Source organism: Triticum urartu, chromosome 7 (genome assembly GCF_003073215.2).
Source record: "Triticum urartu cultivar G1812 chromosome 7, Tu2.1, whole genome shotgun sequence".
Classification (NCBI taxonomy): domain Eukaryota; kingdom Viridiplantae; phylum Streptophyta; class Magnoliopsida; order Poales; family Poaceae; genus Triticum; species Triticum urartu.
Window position 1 is genome coordinate 214,571,017 of NC_053028.1, and position 20,047 is coordinate 214,591,063.

Below are 20,047 nucleotides of genomic sequence, written 5' to 3' on the forward strand. Positions count from 1 at the left end.
GTGTGTGAGTTGCGTCAAAGCACTTGAGAAGACTAATATAAGGATGAGAATTAAGCATCAACATAGTATTGAGTAAATGAGATACAAGGTGCCAGACATGTCCTTCCCACACACGCGAAGTTAAGCAGGTCACACACACACATCAAGCAAATGGGTTCACAAGCTCACTAATAGCAAATTAAAAATCAAAGCTTGTGACAAGCCATGGTGAAGATAGGAAATAATAGGCTTGTCAAGACAAGCACGAGGACAACAAACTTCCAAAGATGAGTGCACTAAGATGCAAAGAGGTAAGACACACACTCACACAACGAATGCTTCCACTGAGCCACCAAAGATATAAAAGGAGAATTAAATGATGGACATGAAAGTGAAGGAAATATGCCCTAGAGGCAATAATAAAGTTGTTATTTATATTTCCTTATGTCGATAAATGTTTATTATTTATGCTAGAATTGTATTAATTGAAAACTTAGTATATGTGTAAATACATAGACAAACAGAGTGTCCCTAGCATGCCTCTACTTGACTAGCTCGTTAATCAAAGACGGTTAAGTTTCCTAGCCATAGACATGTGTTGTCATTTGATGAACGGGATCACATCATTAGAGAATGATGTGATGGACAAGACCCATCCGTTAGCTTAGCACTATGATAGTTTAGTTTATTGCTATTGCTTTCTTCATGACTTATACATGTTCCTATGACTATGAGATTATGCAACTCCCGAATACCGGAGGAACACTTAGTGTTTCGGAGAGGTATCTCTGGGCCCTCTCGGTAATGCACATCACTATAAGCCTTGCAAGCAATGTGATTAATGAGTTAGTTGCGGGATAATGCATTATGGAACAAGTAAAAGAGACTTGCTAGTAATGAGATTGAACTAGGTATGATGATACCGACGATTGAATCTCGGACAAGTAACATACCGATCACAAAGGGAAAAACGTATATTGTTGTGTGGTTTGACCGATAAAGATCTTCGTAGAATATGTAGGAGCCAATATGAGCATCCATGTTCCGCTATTGGTTATTGACCGGAGATGTGTCTTGGTCATGTCTACATAGTTCTCGAACCCGTAGGGTCCGCACGCTTAACGTTCGATGACGATTTGTATTATGAGTAATGTGATTTGATGACCGAAGTTTGTTCGGACTCCCGGATGAGATCACGAACATGACGAGGAGTCTCGAAATGGTCGAGACGTAAAGATCGATATATTGGAAGGCTATATTCGGACATCAGAAAGGTTCTGAGTGGTTTGGGTATTTTTCGGAGTACCGGAGAGTTACGAGAATTCGTTGGGGAAGTATTGGTCCTTCATGGGCCTTAGTGGAAAGGAGAGAAGGGCCACAAGGGGAGGCCGCGCGCCCCCATGGGCTGGTCCGAATTGGACTAGGGAGGGGGCGGCGCCCCCCTCTTTCCTTCTCCCTCTCCGCTCCTTCCTTCTTCTCCTACTTGGACTAGGAAAGGGGGAAACCTACTCCTACTAGGAGTAGGAATCCCCCCTTTGGGCGCGCCCCTTGTGGCCGGCCCTCCTCCTCCTCCCCTCCTTTATATACGGGGGAGGGGGCACCCCATAGACACACAAGTTGATTTCTTAGCCGTGTGCGGTGCCCCCCTCCACAGATTTTCACCTTGGTCATATTGTCGTAGTGCTTAGGCGAAGCCCTACGTCGGTAACTTCATCATCACCGTCAACACCCCGTGGTGCTACGAAACTCTCCCTCGGCCTCAGCTGGATCTAGAGTTCAAGGGATGTCACCGAGCTGAACGTGTGCAGATCGCGAAGGTGTCGTGCGTTCGGTACTTGATCGGTTAGATCGCAAAGACGTTCGACTACATCAACCGCGTTACCAAACGCTTCCGCTTTCGGTCTACGAGGGTACGTGGACACACTCTCCCTGCTCGTTGTTATGCTTCTCCTAGATAGATCTTGCATGATCGTAGGAAAATTTTGAAATACTACGTTCCCCAACGGAAAGAATAGGGATATCAACTAGAGATGTAACTCCTCTCACATGTATAAGATTCTAGGTAGATGACAATCATGGTGACATATATATCCACAAAGAAGGATGTACACATGAAATGGTTACAAAAGGAAAGAATAAGATATCCAAACGGAGACAAAATATACCAATGAGATCTTTGCTTGAAAGCATAGCACATGGCTTAATATTATCTTATTGTATATTAATGAACTCCAAACACACAACCATCAAAGGCATCACAACTAGCAAGAAGAGATTATTGTTGGGATGCTTTGAGAAAGGAAACAAGTATCACAGGAACGAGTCAAGAAATTCATGCCATGATGCAACCTATACAAGGTTGACCCCATTTCTATATATATGCATGAAGTAAATACTTGTTACCGAGATAGCATTGGTATGAAGTCATAGATCAATAAAACGTCCAAGCTTGGCTCTAGAGCATAATTGGTTTGGTGACAAAAATAGGCATTCCAATGTTTGGCATTGTGCCAAATATTCGCTACTACTTGGTTGGTTACCGAGTTGTCTTGCCTATCTCACATAAAGTTGCCAATATTCGACAAGTCTTGGTATTGCCAATATTTGGCAGTTCCAACATTTGGCTAGTCAAATATTAGCAGCAAACAAATCATGCTCCTAATTTCCTCATAGTGCCACCACCTTCATGAATAAGCCAAGCACCCAATGCTTCTCAAATGTACCTAAAACATTTTAAGTACAATATGGTCCCCAAACTTATTGGGTTTGAAGTAGTTAGCATAACTACAACACATAGGGTAAAACCACTTTAAGTTTGTGCATATCGATATGAATTTGAATTTCATGCACATCTTAGCTATTAAGAATTTGATGGATTTACCATATATATGGGATCAAATAAAGCAAACAAGGCATGCGAATTTACACATAGTAACTATGCATGCACATGCCTACCAAAATCTAGGAAGATACAAAATGGACAAATGAACACATAACCATCAGTACTTCCAATAACATCATTAGTCATTCATGTTGTCCAAAATGACTCAAAGTGACACATATCATAGCACACAAAGTTTAACATATGAACAAAGGAAAACCAATGAGCATATAAGATATGTGTTGCACACATACTCATGGGAATACCTCACTCAAAGTAGATATAGGACACTATAAACAATGAGATAACAAACTACCATAACTCCATACAAACCAATAAGATGAACTCAAACAAAATGGTGTTTCGAGTTGTCATTCGGTGTAGAAAGCAAATAAGTACATGATCATCTATACTAACACAAACATAACATGCGAGTTTAGAAATAAACACAATGCTTAGACAACATATTATTAACATTCCAATTAGATAGATCATCATGCAAAGCAACAATTGGAATGGCTTTATTCAAATGATTTTCCAAATACAATTTTTAAGATAACCATGGGCAAAACCGCACAAGAAAACCATACTCAAACAAAGCATTGCATGCCACAGAGATATAAGATAATCTCAAATATAAATTCTAAGTGGCAAACTGGCAAACCTCTATTGTTAATGTTCACACAAGAAGTGATATGCACAAAGTATATCACTCCCCCATAATGTGATAATCCATGTATTATCCATAAGAGGCAAATTAAACCCAACTAAGGATAATTAATGGATGAGGATTTGAGTCTCAAATGAACTTTACATACCACATATAGTAACTAGATAATATTGCACTAACAATACTGTTAGAGTAGTACTAGCAAAAGAGCCTATGCGTTGCAACGGGGAGATACTTTACTATCGAGCAAACAAAAATTCCAGAATCTGAATGCGACATAGGCTTGTGGTGTAGATTGAACGGTGAAATTCATCATCTATGATGCATCAGTCTTGGTGACATGAGTTTAATTAACAACTTCAGGTGGCGACATAAGGCGGCAATTTAGGCGGAACCTACCTACCTAGAAGAAATAGAGCAGAAGAGGAGGCGTGGTTGGTCTTCTACTTATACTTATTTTAGGAGGAAGATAGTAACATGCATGAGCGTTGCAATGGGGACATATATATTTTAGTGGTTCACATTAATCATGTGTACCATCTACCTTTAAAATCTCTATGGATATTAGGCAGCATTGTCAACTTATTTCTACCATTAAACCATTCTTCTTTATGTTCTTAGATACCTCACTCTCACTCTCCCTCTCACTCATGCAGTAATTATAACTGTGCAATGCACGTATTGACTAATACCACTTATAAGTTAAAATAACCTGAGGCATAATATTTTGGAGCTACACCTTAAAATTTACAGAACACTAATAGTTCACGCGTACATATTAGCATGTATGTTCTAGGAACCATATATCAAAGCAGTTATGTAGTTGCCATGGTGTTGACGTGCAACCATAAAATTAACTTTAATTTCTCTCACGAGCTTCTAAACCCGTGAGTTAAACCACTCGCAACAATATTGTACCAAGATAACACATGAATATTTATTTATTGTACATAAACCCAACTACTTTGAACAAAGCATGCCCTCCGGGCTAAGATTTGTATGTGTATCAACATTAGCCCTTCCCAGTGACAATAGGCAAACAATTACAATGCTCACAAGTAAAATAAGGGTTTCCTCTTACTGGAATGCAACTAAAAACAGATTATAACTTGATAGCACTTTAGTGCCACTATATGAATCTCTCTATTTTTATTTATTCGGTTCCAGATTGTAATGTCTAAACCAGCATTCTATGGGATACATCATAATCAAAATTATTAGGTGAGAAAAATAAATATGCTAGATTTAACGATTCAGTCTAAATATGTGAATATCATCTGAACATACAATTCAGAATGTATACTTGCCAGGCAAGCTTATGTAATTGTTGCATAAAAAAATAACAATCACGACACCTCAACTTTCTTGAAAACTGAAGTCACCTTCCATTATATCTAAGCAATGCAATCTCTTAGTGTGCAATGCTGGAGGGCATCTACGATTTAATTGATTAGAGAAATTATCCATCACCACCAACGGCCTGCTCTTTGCTGCTTTATCCTTATTGTCTTCTTGCATGGAGAAGATGCATCCTGTTGCTTTTAGCATAACAGCTAGCGACTCTAGTTGCTCTCGTTGACACCAATACTAACTATTACCTAGAGTGCTGCATCACTGTTATCAGCAACTGAATCAAGTCAACATAACATCCCAGGAGAGCTGCATAACTGTTATCAACAACTGAATCAAGTCAACACAACAACCTAGGATTGCGTTGAGTACCTGCTGGAGAGGCGACGCGAGCCTGATGCAGACTCTCACAATGCACCCCACGCGATGGGCCATGGCGCAAGAGGCAGCTGGAGCGGCAATCACAGGCTCCTCAACAACATGGCCTTGGTGGCAAGTATGTGATGCAGCCCTTTCTCCAACAGAACCTCTTCACCGTCGTTTTCCTTCTCTTGCTCTGCTTTGGGTTCCTCTAGCAGGAACCTGATTCTTGGTGTTGGTGACTTGCGTTTTGCAATTTGGATGGCTCAAAAAGACCATGGATAAGCAGGTAAGCAGAAGCTGTGACAGAACAAAGCATGCAGAATTAATGGAATTTCATGGACCACGGCTATGTTGTGTAGCAATTCAATCAGTGTCAGTTATGGACTCTTGGTTGGGAATTCACCTTTCACAGCCAGGAGTAGTAAGAGTTGCTGAACCCCTCTGCTCATGTGATCTGCATCAAGTAGATATAATCAGAACCTAGGCATAGTGTTACAATTGGTTGCTGACCAGATCATGGTTGGGCGTTGTGGTCAGAGGGACAAGGTGTTGAGGCCCAGCTAGAACATCACTTTGGACTTGCTTATCTTCTCCCGTATATGCAACTTGGTCGATGGACACAAATGTTCAGTGAAGCAAGAGGCCGAAGGCCTTTAACCAAATCATTATCCCTCACCCTTCAAAATATATGCATCCTTAGAAGGAATCCCTGATTGGGACACCGAGGCTGCACAATGTGACTCCACCGTACCCTGCCGCAGTGTCGATTCCACTCGTATAAATTCATCTACAGTTTCCGCGCAGGTCCCAGCCATGGTGGACGGACGGCCGAAGCCTTTGGCCTCGATCAAGCCGGGACCCATGAGGAAATCACACCGGGGGATGGCGCCGAAGCCCCTCAGCGTGGATCTGGTAGAGGCGGAGAGCTGAACGAGGATTCCACAAAAGCCTGAAGGCCTCGATCTGGGCGAGTTGGGCGGGATTTGGTCGAAGCCCGGAGCCGTCTCGTGAAAGAAGAGAAGGAGGACGTACGTCGCCGGCGCCCTGACGCGTGCGTCGGGGACTTGCCATGAGGAGCTCCAGCAGGAGCACGCCCAGGGAGTAGACGCCACCTCCGGGGCGCGGTAGCCGCCGCCGACCACCCGGACGGACGACGGCGCGTAGGTGGTGTGTAGACAGAAGTTGGAGAGTGCGGCGCCGCCCCTCACCCTCTCCTCCTCCGCCGTGCTAGGAGGGGAGCGGATAAGATACACCGTGGGTTGAATACACTGGAGGGGGAGGAGCACTGCGCATGGAATATACCGAATGTTAAGAGAGTTTTATGTAAAAACGAAACGTTTTTTCAAATCCACTTACAAAGGGACTGCGGGTTGCTTCCTATGAACTTCAGGGATTTTTTTGTGAAAACTCCGCGACGGTGAACCCGGCATACTCAATCCGTGCTTTATTATTAGATTATAAACTAGCAAAAATGCACGTGCGTTGCAACGGAAAAAGAAAAAAATATCACACACCCTCCTTCCCATCCTACTAATGATGGTCATGGTGTCCATTTATCACAAACCCATCCGAACGTGGGCAATCCAAAGACGATGAGCACAGCCATAAAAATGTAAAGCTAATTTGTAATTCCATGAGAATGGCCCTTGTAGAATCCATACAAAACACAATCCAACCAACCATTTTAATGATATTTTCACAAACTTCAGTTGTGCTATTACTGACCATGTTTAAATTGGTAATAAGAAAATGATGTTGCATGTTGTTTGAGAATAACGTTTATATTCTCTCCTATAGAACAATTGCTTCTATTCTTTCAGGACAAAACTATACAACAAAATGTTTCAGAATGCAAGGAGTCAAAATACTCTGAATCAGATTATACACTCTGAAATGTAAATTCAGGCCATATACATTCCACTTATATGCAGCTAACCTACCAAGTATTACACTTCTAGGACCAAAAACTTGAAAGTGGAATAGCACAGCTTAAGTAAAAAACTTATCACTGCTTGAAAGCATTGCACACATTTGTGAATCCAACCATAGTTATCTGGAGGAAATAATTCAGCAAATACAATATGCGTCGAAAATTCAGAGATCTCATGAGAGGTGGATTGATGCCCAATATATTGAGAAACAATACACATATTTCAGCAGGTAGTTCGATGAACCAAAGCAAAGTACTTACAAACAATAGAAAAGGAAATGAGTACATAACCCAGGGACCAAATTGGTAAACAATACTACAATCTTGAAAAGAAACATCAACATCAGTAAATTTAAGAACGACACAACTACAGTCTTGTGCCACTTCCGGTTGCACCCCATGAAATGCCAAGAGAACCGCACATAGTGGCGAGCAATAGGCTTTTCTTGACCGAGCAGCGGCAAACAAAACTTGCAGAATATTTAGTTAAGCATGAATATTTGATGTATGATTCCACAGTATGCATTGTACGTACTTTAGGTAAGTATATAGTCGCATAGATATATATCTGAAATAGCAAGATATACATTAGTTACTCCTATTCTTTTCTATTTAAATTTTGTGTTCCACCATGATACATAAATGGCATATAAAATACAGTTCAAAACAGATGCTATACATGCAATTACATATTCTCGGAAAAAAAATGCAATTACATATATTTATCACCGCTGCATTGATTTCCTTGAGAAATTTAGTAATCCTTATAATTATGCTGATTTGAAGCATCATGTTCCATCTTTCATCTTGCATCTCCACTAAATTATGTCTCGCACCTGTTCACCACATTCAGTTTGACGCTATCCACAATGGGGAGCAGACTTGTGACTGAAAACACAAATTTTATGTTCTTTCCCGTCCTGCAAGAACTTATGCAATTTTGAACTTTGGCACAAACACCACAATGCAGAACCGTGTATGATGTGGGTTGTAACAAGCAAAAAAGTTGGGAGTTTCATGGATGAGGAGGACGTCGGCTACTGTTGTCGTTGTGCGCTGCTGAATTCGGATGGAGGGGGTACGAGAGGTGCTGCTGAGGGCTTACCTGGAGAGAAGGAGAAAGCATAGCAGTGTCCGGATCACAGGCGCCTTGCAGCTCCTTAGCGCATGTAGGGGCAGCCTCGATTCCGCCTCTGCTCCAGACCCTTCCTCAATCCACCACCTACCTACTCCAGCTACTTTTCAATACGCCTTGAACCTCTTGGATTTCTCACATGGATGGCTTGTAAGGCATATCCTGAAACTAAGCATCATCAATAAACTTTAGTACTATCTTAGATGGAGAATTATGGAGGTATACTCTACAGAAAAGTACTGACATGAAGTTGAGTAGTGGCTTTAGAGACATACATCTAAAGCTTGTAGGCTCAATAGTTGGTAAGAAACTCTCTTTTAGTTAGATAAAAGGTATGTAGACTTCTTAAGTTAGCAAGTGCTATTAGCTAGAACCATGGTCGTCTCTGCCTCTGTCTGTCGAATATGATATGATATAGTAAAAAATAAATATTTTTTGATGAATACAGAGTAAATAATGAGTGAGCAGAAGTGTTAAGCTTAATCAATCAAAAGCATACAACCCTCCAACGATCCCAGACCTATCAATGTAAATGTATCAAATATTGTTACACATTATGCATACCATTCTCTGTTCATCTCAACCTACACTGCTTTGTAGCTTATTAAATTCCTATCCATCAAAATCTATCTGTGACAATATCTAGCACTTAATTGTTATATGACTTCTAAAAGCAGCTTGGCTAACCCCTCAGCGGTGACGGTATGCAATACTAAGAATATGGTGGAGTGCTTGAGTCCGTTGTCAGCTTCAACTCCGACCTCCGAGTCAGAACACATTGAGGATAAGCTGGCCAGCCACGAAATCTGCAGCACTGGCCGTGAGCGTGGGCGGCCGGGTGTGAGCAATAACAAAAATAACAGCATCATTTGTATACGTACCAAACAGCTTGCCATGCCTATGCAAAATTCAGCTAGCAGCAATAGCAAAATTAAGCTAGAAGTAGCAAGCTAGCAGTAAGAGAGCAGCAGTGCAGCACCACATCGTCGCTGAAGACTATAGAAAATTGCTCTGTTCCAGCCAAGTGTGTTTAGAAGCCATCACAAATTGGTTCACACAACAGATAAATGAAAGTTGCAATTGGTACCTGGTGTCTTGAAGCTCCTGCAGCACAAAACAAATATCAGTGCACTTTTGTACTAATTCAGAACAAAACAAATCAAGGGAACTACCAATTTTTCTGACCAAGATCAAGAGAACTATCCTAATCCTCCTTTGCCAACGGCCAACAGCTTCCTCTGCTTGCAACCATTCACTTCCTCTGCATGTAAAGCGCCACACACATAAACAGGGATGCACATCCAGCCGCACACATCAGGGACAACCGGTAGGCGAAGCACGTCACAGATACCACACACGCCACACCCGGCCAGATATGTATAGCCACCGCCTGTGTGATGCGAGAGGAGAGCGGGGATGTTGGAGAGAGATGGAGCAGGAGATTGATGCAATGACTGAGGGGAGGGCAGCTGCTAGAGACCACTACTCCTAGCAGCGCGAGAGAGGGGGCCTGGAGTAGAGGGAGGCGAGGAGGCGCGGCAACCCCATGGCCTGCGGGGGGGTGGCGTTTGTGCGGCTGCTAGGGTTCGCAGGGGTCGGGGGGGAAATTATGTCTGCCTTCATCGTCGTCACCGGCGACACGCGCCGCGTCGCCCGCCCCCGAATCCGCCTCCCCAACCCCTCAGTAGAAGGCCGCGGGTGTGGGGGCAATTGGGTGGGAGTAGGCGCGCCGGTGGGGTAGGCAGTGGCGGAGCACGGCGACTGTAGGCGGTGGCGGCGCACGGCAACGGGGGGTGGTCCAGCGGAGCGCGACGACGGGGGCAGGCCGGTGGAGAGCCGCGACAAGGGGCTGGGGGGCGGCGGTGTGCGGCTAGCGGTGAGGCGGGACAGGAGGTGGCAGCGCGCAGGAGTCGAGATGGGATAAGGAGGATGGGCCGTGCGGGCGGCTGCGTTTTTACCTGCCTTTTTGATATTCGACTTATTAGGAGGACTGCGGGTTGAATATCAAAATATCAAAAAGGCAGGTAAAATAGTACCACCTCAAAAGTAAAAAAATAATATAGATGAAAAAAAACTGAAAGCGTAAATTGACGGGAAAAAGCGTATTGTGACGGTGAACCCACGGAGTCAATCCGTGCTTTATTAATATTAATATTAATATTATTATTATATATATAGGGATAGACTAGCACATATGCTCGTGCGTTGCAACCGGAAAGACAATTAGAATGTCTACCAAAACACTAAGCACTCATCAACGCGACTCTACAACACCCAACGGTGTAACCTGACGGCAACCGAGAGGTGCATGCCAAGGTCTAGCAGAAATGTATATTAGTCAGGCATTAAAAACCATGGTAGGCATGCGATATTTTTGATATGTTTTTTTTACGACAATTTATTGACACCATACATGAATAAATCAAAGTTGAACAAAACCATTAGATTGAAATCTACTTCGTCCCTTTCAGTTTCTTGGGGCTATCTTAGGAATTTGAGCCAACCCACTTTGTCCAATTAACACACTTGCTTTTTCTCTTAAAAAATAGATTAGCTGTTAAAAAAAAGGACGAACTCACTTGCAGCAACAACACCAGCCCATGCACGCTCACCCCTCGCTGAAGCTTCTTGGAAATTAGAAAATAGCACCCACAAATCCGTCCAAGATTTTATTTAGAAGAAAAAATCTCAAGAGAGCAACATAATTTTGGGACGGAGGGAGTATGTCCAGCCTCGTTTACAGCTAGCAACTCTAACTCATCCCTCAATATTCATGTTTATCTTCAGCCTCTCCCACAATCCCACACCTCATCGTGTTTTCTTTAAGAAATCCCACACCTCATCCTCCTTTATTTATTAACCAAGGAGCTTGTTGATTGTCTACTCATTGGTGTATATAAATTGTAATGATTTCATGAACAGTAGCAAGGCGGGACTACTTTTTTTTTGAGCATCAGTACAGACACAAGCGCTCATATACACACGCATACACTTACCCCTATGAACGCACACACGCACACCTTATATAGCCTTAAAAAGAAAGGACGTATCCTGAGTTCGATCCACAGGAGTAATAATATTTTACGTATTCTTGAAGCCCACTCACATGGTGCATTGTGCAGGCCCATCAACACGTTGCGTTCGATCCGCTGGATTACATGACGCGGCCCAAGCAGCGCTAGTGGCCTATGTGCCAAGAAAATATACGAAGTCCAGGTTTAATTTAATATAAGTATAGAACGTTCGTTGCGTTTATCAGAGAGACTTGTGGTAGGTGAGTTGGCTAGTTCGTTGTGCTTTGGATGTAGGGGCCCAGGTTCGAATTTCTATCTTGTAATTTTTATTAGTACGAATTTTGATGCATACGATGTGGTTCCCGAATTAGTACCATCTCGTATATATGTTTTAAATTCAAACTGAAAGCGTAAATTTACAACAAGAAAGCGTATTGTAACGGTGAACCCACGGAGTCAATCCGTGCTTTATTATTAGGGATAGACTAGCAAAAGAGCCCGTGCGTTGCAACGGGAGAGATGAATAATATTTTTTCTATAGATAATTTGTTGTAATCAACATACTTTAGAGTGAACCGGTGCAGGATATCTCAGGAGGAAAACAAAATGGATACAGATTCAATTTATTAAATGAATCTAGCAAACCTTTATTAATTACATGTGCATCTTGTAATCTCTAGAGTATACTTTTTGCGTGACGATTCACTTATTGTAAGCCTTGAGTTCCTTGTTTTCTTCTTCATCGTATTCAAAATGAGTGAATCTACACTTCAAAACATGTCTATATACATCTGTATGCTATCTATATTGAAATCTCTAAAAAGACTTATATTTAGGCACGGAGAGAGTATTTCCTTGATCGGTTTCAAGCTCAAGATGTCCAATTGATCACTTCCAGGCAAAGTATGTGCAAATGCAGGGTATAGCTAATTATAATTGAAAGCTTTCTTTGTAAAATAGACATAAGAAATTTATTTTTTGGGATTAACTCCAAGCCAAATATACATAATAAATTCATTTGACTGAAACTTTCATCATCAAGTTAGGCTAGAGGAGCCAGGTTCAGAAAATTCAGGGTATTACTGGTGCTGATCCATGCCAACAACCATCCTTGGAAGAAACATCGCTCCAACGAAGGACTATCTCTTGTCTTCTTGGCGTGTTTAAGTTATAGTACGTAGCATGATTTCACTGAAATGGGATCCCCGCCCTCGGAGTGTATTCACAGAACTCCCTCACCTACACAAATAATAAAATGAAGTTATAAGACTCAGTCTAGAGTCTTACCCCGATTCACGACCTTCCATTTATATAAGTAGACACAAAGTACTATTAGATCTAAGAAGCACACCAAAAAGTACAGAATCATCTCCAGGATAACATGATTGAGAACAACAACACTGAAACTATCTTGTGATTTTCTAATAGAGAAGTACACAATTACTATGGCAATGACATATACTTATTTATAGGAAAGGCCGCAAAGGACATACATAGACGTTTGGTCACAGAAGCATCACCCATGAGCAGTCTTTGCTCAGACATTTAGAAGAACACTTGTTGCACACACTGCAGTCTCACAATAGGATAGAAAAAAATGCTACATATCAGAGTGGAGTTAGGGAGAGATGTTACTGCTATATACCCGGAGATGGTATGTGCATCCTCTCAAGCTGAGATGGCTCTCGCATCCTCTTAAGTGATGGTGACTGTGTGTGCTCACGTACTCGCTGGCTATGGCAGCTCCCATGTCCTCGGGAGCGGCAACAATCCTCGTGATCTTGTGTCCTCGCTGGTTGCGGCGGTGCCACTGCGAATCCTGGCATGCAGCAGCATCACGGAAGAAGGATGGCACTGAAAACATTGATGCAGAAAGCAAATCCAAGAAGAATCTGAAGGCTAATGTAGTGGAAAAAATATACGCTAGTTCCAGGAAATTAAGAATAGCATTTTTTTTACAATTCTTTCTATGAATCATTTATCGTAAATCCTGTGCCTATACTTCTCTAGTTGCACACTATTTATTAAAAATAGTGCTCATATAGCAGGTGAATTCACCAATCAAATAGCCACCCATAAACTGATATGTCCACAAATCTAATTCCATCTAGCTAACAAACACCAACTGAAGTCCTTCAATTCTAGATATTTCTAATCCTGTTTACACATCGTAATCCTGTTTTGCTAAGTGCAGCTAGCATAACTATTCTGCAAAGCTAATTCTTCACTGAAGGAAAATGATAACCTAGGTGCAGCTAGCATATCTATATTCTGCAAAGCTAATTGTTAACTGAAGAAAAAGCATAATCGAGCAAGGGGACAGAAATAATAACTACAACAGGGGAGTCGAAAACATTTTAACATCATAAAAGCTTTAAAAATATTGTCTTTGAGATCGCCATCTTAGATATACAAATAGTGAGATACATAAGCAGATTTATACACAATAGTATCGATGCATGCATGAGCAAAGTAGCCTATGTATGCAGTTCAAATTAAGTGAAGCAAGCTCATACAATAATTAGAAGGTACAATACAGTTCTCTGTTTCAAACTGTTTTTCTTGTGATGCGGCAAAGAAATTCTCGTACAGTTGCAAAAATCATTCTACTCCTAATGTCTCAGTTGGTAGGTCGCGTTCCGGGTTTTATTTTCGTCCCACCTCACCCGGTCTTTTTTGGTACTTCTTTGGTACTTGCTCCCACCTCCCGCTCAGCCGAGACGGTTTATTTTCGTACTCCCTCCCACCTTCCAGGTAGTTCCCTCCACGCAAAAAAAATCGAACCAACCGATCTCTACTCCTAATGAAGCAGTTGGTAGCCTCGTACGGTTTATTTTCGTCCCACCTACCATGGTTTTATTTGGTACCTGCTCCCACCTCCCAATTTTGTCGGTTTTTTTTCGTCGGTTTTTTATTCGTCCCCCTCCCACTGGCCGGACAAACCCAACGTTTATTTGGTAACACAATGAATTCACATATGGTGATTGATTTCTTCTTTGATAACCCAACTAACGGATGGTAATCAATCTTCAAATATCAAAACCAAACATACAAGGCAACAATTAATTCATTTTTTTCTGACCGGTTATTTTTCGTCTCCCCTCCCACATACCTTTTCGCTTCACCGCCCACATAAACCCATTAGATTAGTTACCATATAAAAGAATTAATCACAATCAATCAAGCATTGATGGGATATTTCCTTACATTGATGTGATTTTCATTTCTTATCATGAATCATACACGTCAAAAAAAGGTACAGCGTGCGAGTATCGTGGGCACATGCCCTACAAATCCAAAAATGCCTATAAAAATTAAATCAGAATCAATCAAGCATTGCCGGTATATTTTACTTGTTTTGATGGGATTTTTGTACACGGTACCATTAACTCAATCCTCCCACCGCTGCCCTCCTCACGAGCCTGGACGGCCGATCCTCTCGACGTCTACCCTCATGTGTCCTCGCGCCGCCATCATCTTCTTCTCTCCGATCTCCTTGACTAGGAGGACTCCTCTGTGCCCCAGGCCCTGGCCGACGCCGGCGACTCCTCGGTACTCCACCCGCGCCATCACATCCGACGCAGGCGAAACTCCAGCTGATGCCACGGGATCCACATCCTACGCTCGTCGGCCATCTTCCACTCCGGCTGCTGCGTGGTGCCGCCGCTGCGGGAGGCAACCTAGCAGGGGCAGACGTAGCCGTCCTCGTGCAGCCCGACCCATGCGTCTAGCTCGGCGGCAAAGTAGCCTCGGCCTCTGAAAGGCAGCATCCACTCCCCATGGCGCCTCCACTTGTAGCTCCTGGTGTCGACGGAGTACGTGCCGCAGACCGCCCTGCTGCACGAGGACACGAATATGGTGCGCCCGTCCGGGTGCAGCGCGTAGGAGAAGATCATCTCGTCCTTGGTGAAGGGCGTCGGCATGCTTTTCCAGGACCAGTAGGTGGGCAGCAGGTCGTCGTCTTCCGTCGTCGGTGGCTTCGCCATCGCCTCAAAGGACACAGGCCGCTCCATGAAGTGGAAGGCGAACGCGTACAGCGCGTCGCCGGCGCCGGAGGTCAGGAAGGTGTTGGAGCCACAAAGCAGTGCGTCTCGAACGGGAGGGCCGACGGGCAGTCCGGCGGTGTTAGTGTCGTAGAAGAGGGTTCCGGCGTGTATGTTGCTCGTGGCGATGATGTTGCTGCCCAGGGCTGCGAACTACATGGCACAGCCACGCTCAGATGACACTAGCCGGAGGACAGGGGGGCGCTGAGGTCGGGACTGTCGGCATCGATCTTGCGGATGGTGAAGCCCTTGTGCCAGTCGTCTAGAACCAGATAGAGGCTCTTCTCCTTGCTGCCGCTGCAGTCGTGGTAGTAGTTGGGCTCATCCTCCTCGCCCCGCCTTCTTTGCTTAGACATCCCGCCCCCGACTGACTGAATTCTGAAGTATATACCAGAAAAACACGTACGCAGACGAAAACACTCGAATAGATTGGACGTAGCTGGCTAACCACGGTTGATGTAGTATCGATCTACTAGAAGCAACACGGATACGCGCAAGCAATTGATACACACGGGCATGCCTCGTGCCCGCTGATCTTTCTATTGGTCTCTGGGTGTACTGTTTATAGGGGTGCAGGGTAATACGTATATATAGCTATAGCTAGGACTTGCAACATAACCGATTCGGGACGGAACTACTGATCCTACTTGGTGATGGATTCCTGCACAAGCCGGACATGAGACGTGCTTTTTTTCTTGAGGGAAACGCCGCCACCGCCGCCGCCAGCGCGGAACCCTAGGGCAGGGCGCTAGGATCCCCAAAGCAGGGCGGGCAGCGAGGAGCGGTGCAAGGAGGCCGTGTCGGTCGTTCCCGCCACCAGCGCTAAACCCCAGGTATTTACGTTCCGTGTCCTCACCGCACTCTACGCTGATACATCAGCGAGGAGCTAACGGTGGAAATGCTACTCCTCCCCAAACTCTATGATGCTTGATTCGATCTCGTGGAATGGAGCCATGACGGTGGGCAAGGCTATTGAGTTTGCTCCTAACGCCGGCTTGGGCGATGGGTGGGACGAATGCGAGCAGCGGCCAACAGCGGTAGAGGAGAGACACCACCCACCACCCATCGGTGCAGTGAGGAGTGTGGTGTTCTACAGTATGGTAATTGGTAAAAGTTTTTGGTCCTATAATATCAGAGAGAGAGAGAGAGCATATTACATAAAAATAACGCTGAGAATTTAGATGCATTGTTTGTCACGGAGCTGTGACTGGCCAATTTACATGAAATTAATTCCCTTAGTTGTGGTGGCAAATATAATACACCTAATCCATATTGTTATGCACTAGCGTGTGTGTGAGAGATAGATGGATTATGGTCTCATACCCAATAAGATGGATATGTGCGTGTGTTAGAGAGAGAGGGGGGGAGAGGGGGAGAGACAGTGAAGAAGAGGGACGGAAAGAGTGTGTGTGTGAGGATTTGATGGTAAAAAAAGGTCGCCAATGTCACTTGATATGTATGAGAATATTAAATGTAATATTAACATGATTAATATTAAACTCTTAAAGTTACGAAAATGTTACCCGTTACAACGCACGGGCGTTCTTCTAGTTATTCATAGTTTAAGAGTAATAATGTTCAGGCGGGCACAAATTTAGGAAAAATACCACATGAATCTGAATTGAACCGTGCATGATTCACAATCGCATCTAAGTACAAAACCAACAGTGGCCCTCCATCTAAGCAATCCATGAGTACACGTTGATCTCAAGATTACTAACTAAAACCAAGTCTTGCAACAGTAAGGGAAGAAGACCATGACCACCAGTATCAAGTGCTGAAGAATCGCATTAGGTGTTTTACAATTACGGAGAGTCAAAGAGCAGTGAAGTGGAAGCAACGAGGCAACCAAAGCTTGCTATTCAGCTCATCTCCAACAACAGCGGCAGCAAGGTGGCGTTAGTGATGGTCAGGTCAAGGCCTCACAAACTTCAGGCTGTACGGGATACGTAGCTTCGAGGGGATACATACCTCTCGTGTAGCCGCCACAAGAGACATTGCACGGCTCGACAGGCGTTCTTGTTCCTCCGGCGAACTCGGCGCTTCTTCGTCCGGCGAACTTGGCGGCGACATTGGATGTTTGGTCAAAAATTGCAATTTCGACGGGATGATGGAGATTATGGTCGAAGGGCAAAACCTGATGGAGATTCCGACCGAGGACCCTTGCTTCTTATAACAGCCAATCAAATCCGGGTCGGGCACTACATCAATTTGTGTTGGACAAGGACACGGCCGGCCTTCAATTTCCCATCCAAATCACGACAGGAGGAGCGGAGGTTGAGAAGGATAACACGCGGGAGGCCAGAGAGGACTGGCGGCGGCACGGCCGGTGTACCATCCTCAAGAACGCCCACGAGCGCAGCAAGGCCATGGCATCCGCCTTCTCCTCCGCCTCGGCTGTAGCCGTGTAGCAAGCGCACGACGTCCGCCTTCTCCTCCGCCTCCTCTGTAGCCGCGCCCATGGAGTCCACCTTATCCTCCGCCGTGGCTGTAGCGGTCCGACGAAGGCGCCGCACCTCACCTGCTCGTGCTCCGCCGTCGCTGCCATCGCTGGAAAGGGAGGAGTTTTGGATAAGATGAATCAGGGACCGCAGACTGAATATCGAACGAACATAGGGTCTTTTTTGTAAAACCGAAGCATCGCCCGTTCGTGCCCAAATGGCCTATGTGGGGTGGACGAGCTATCGGCCAGAGTTGGCCCATCGGACCGAGCAGACTCGTCTGGCTCCAGCCAAACATCGACTACGCTCGGAAACAATTGTCATCAGCAAACCAAACGATTTTTTAGTACCACCTTGCATATATATTTTAAAATCAAACTGAAAGCGTAAATTCACGAGAAGAAGCATATTGTGACGGTGAACTCACGGAGTCAATCCATACTTTATTATTAGGGATAGATTATTATTATTATTATTACTATTACTATTACTATTACTATTACTAGTACTAGTACAAATGCCCGTGCGTTGCACCGGGCGATTAAATTAGTAGAACTCGGTCCTTGTATCATTTCGCAACACTTCTTATATTCAATTTTGACGAAGTCGGTAAACATGTATCCTTGATTATCCAGTAAAAGCCTTCCTAACATCGTTCACCAGGATGTGTTTCAGCTCCGCACTTTCATCCGATGACAAAATAGTGGTGTGCATAGAATAGTCTTGCAATTGTTTTTTGATTGTCCAAAGTAACACTAATATTTTTTGTAATTTTTGGAAATATTATTTGATTTTTTATAATGAATTCATTTTTCTATGACTAACAATTTCATTTGTAATTTTTTTGCACTGTTTAGGCTTGGAGTAAAATATAAGGACTTGGTATACACAACACGCACACTCTCAGAAAAAGATGAGAATATTTCTAAAAAAAAGAGATGAGAATAATAAGATTTAGTAACGACTTGAGATGATGTGAATATTATTATGTAACGATTCCTACTCAGTTTTCATAAAAGTTTGTAAAAACTTCAAAATATTTTCACCTCTATTAAATTCCTGCCAAAAAATTTCTATTTGCTAAAAGATAAAATATGTTTTTGTTTGAGTAACAATAAAATAGCAAAAAAAGATAAAAAAAAAGAGAAACACACTCAAGGGCCAGCCCGGCCCATCTTTCTTTAAGCCAACTTATAATAAAATAATAAATAGCGGGTACACCTCCATCTGGTATTCTCGGCGACAAGCCCTACATGAACATATTTTTCAGAGTCCGCTGGTTACTCATCATTTTATTATGAAATACATCCGTGAGCTTGAAGAGTGTAGACCAAAGAAGATGCAGCAAGTGGCCAATACATCCAGCAACAACGCCATATCAAGATGGGTCCATCCCCCTGAAGGTATAGCAAAAATTCGAGTCGATGGTGCTGTTTCAAGATCTGCGAAGGAAGGAACCTATAGTGCAATATGCAGGGACCATGATGGCAAATATTTGGTCTCATCAGCCATCTAAGTCTCGGGTATCACGGACCCGGGGACTCTCGAGGCGTTAGCTTGTCGCGAGGCGCTTGCTCTAGCCCTGGATCTTGGGCTGCCAAATATACTGGTTGGCTCAGATTACAAAGTTGTGGTGAACGACATCAAGCTAGGCACGGGAGGTATGTATGAAAGCATAGTGAAGGAAATAAGAAATACGTCCGAGCAATTTCAGCAATGCACCTTCATCTTCGAAGGTCGCGGTACTAATCTTGAGGCGCATAGCCTTGCTAAGCACACCTTTGATCTGGACTTAGGGCGCCATTTGTGGCTTATAAACCCTCCAGACTTGAATTGTATCGCTATAAACATTTTAGAGTAATAAAACAGTATGTTTAGATGAAAAAAGAAAACCCCCAACGCTAGCCTCTTGCCCGAAAAAGAATAAACAAAAATGCCAGCCTCTTCCATTGGTGTCTCCTCCTTGCTGGAGAACAGCGGCGGAAAACTTCTTCTCACTCTCGCCTCGCACTGTCTCCCCAATCCGGCTGAGAGCCTCTTGCACACCGCCGACTCGCTCTCCTTTGCCTCAGCTAGCTGTCCTCCTGCCATCGCTTAGCGGCAAGAACACCACGACGCAGCTCGCTCTTCTCCCGCCGACCTCATCTCCTTCTAGATCTCTGCAGAGCGCCTCCTGTTGGATGACCTCGCGTGTGCGCCGCTCGCCGCTTCACACATGAGCGCCGCCATCTTGCTTCCGTT

The 20,047-nt window shown here is 43.8% G+C and overlaps 1 protein-coding gene and 1 pseudogene across 1 annotated transcript; both read right to left on the minus strand.

Moving 5' to 3' along the window:
• Positions 1 to 4,752: 4,752 nt before the first annotated feature.
• Positions 4,753 to 14,892, minus strand: LOC125518690. Its single transcript, XM_048683510.1, has 7 exons — positions 14,745 to 14,892; positions 13,050 to 13,176; positions 9,396 to 9,412; positions 5,920 to 6,528; positions 5,647 to 5,697; positions 5,253 to 5,540; positions 4,753 to 5,144 (listed from the first exon to the last, which is right to left on the minus strand). The coding sequence occupies exons 1-6, from the start codon at positions 14,890 to 14,892 to the stop codon at positions 5,452 to 5,454; spliced, it is 1,041 nt and encodes a 346-aa protein (XP_048539467.1). The 3' UTR covers positions 4,753 to 5,144; positions 5,253 to 5,451.
• On the minus strand, positions 12,280 to 18,054 carry LOC125521601 (annotated as a pseudogene).
• Positions 18,055 to 20,047: the final 1,993 nt, after the last annotated feature.

What these genes read in the sequence shown, in the direction of transcription:
- LOC125518690 (XM_048683510.1), bottom strand. Translation starts at nt 14,892, where the DNA reads ATGGCGCGGGTGGAGTACCGAGGAGTCGCCGGCGTCGGCCAGGGCCTG. An exon ending in CGAGAGGATCGGCCGTCCAG is followed by an intron (nt 13,177 to 14,744) that starts GCTCGTGAGGAG and finishes CAATGTTTTCAG; the next exon opens with TGCCATCCTTCTTCCGTGAT. An exon ending in GGATGCATATATTTTGAAGG is followed by an intron (nt 5,698 to 5,919) that starts GTGAGGGATAAT and finishes TACTTGATGCAG; the next exon opens with ATCACATGAGCAGAGGGGTT.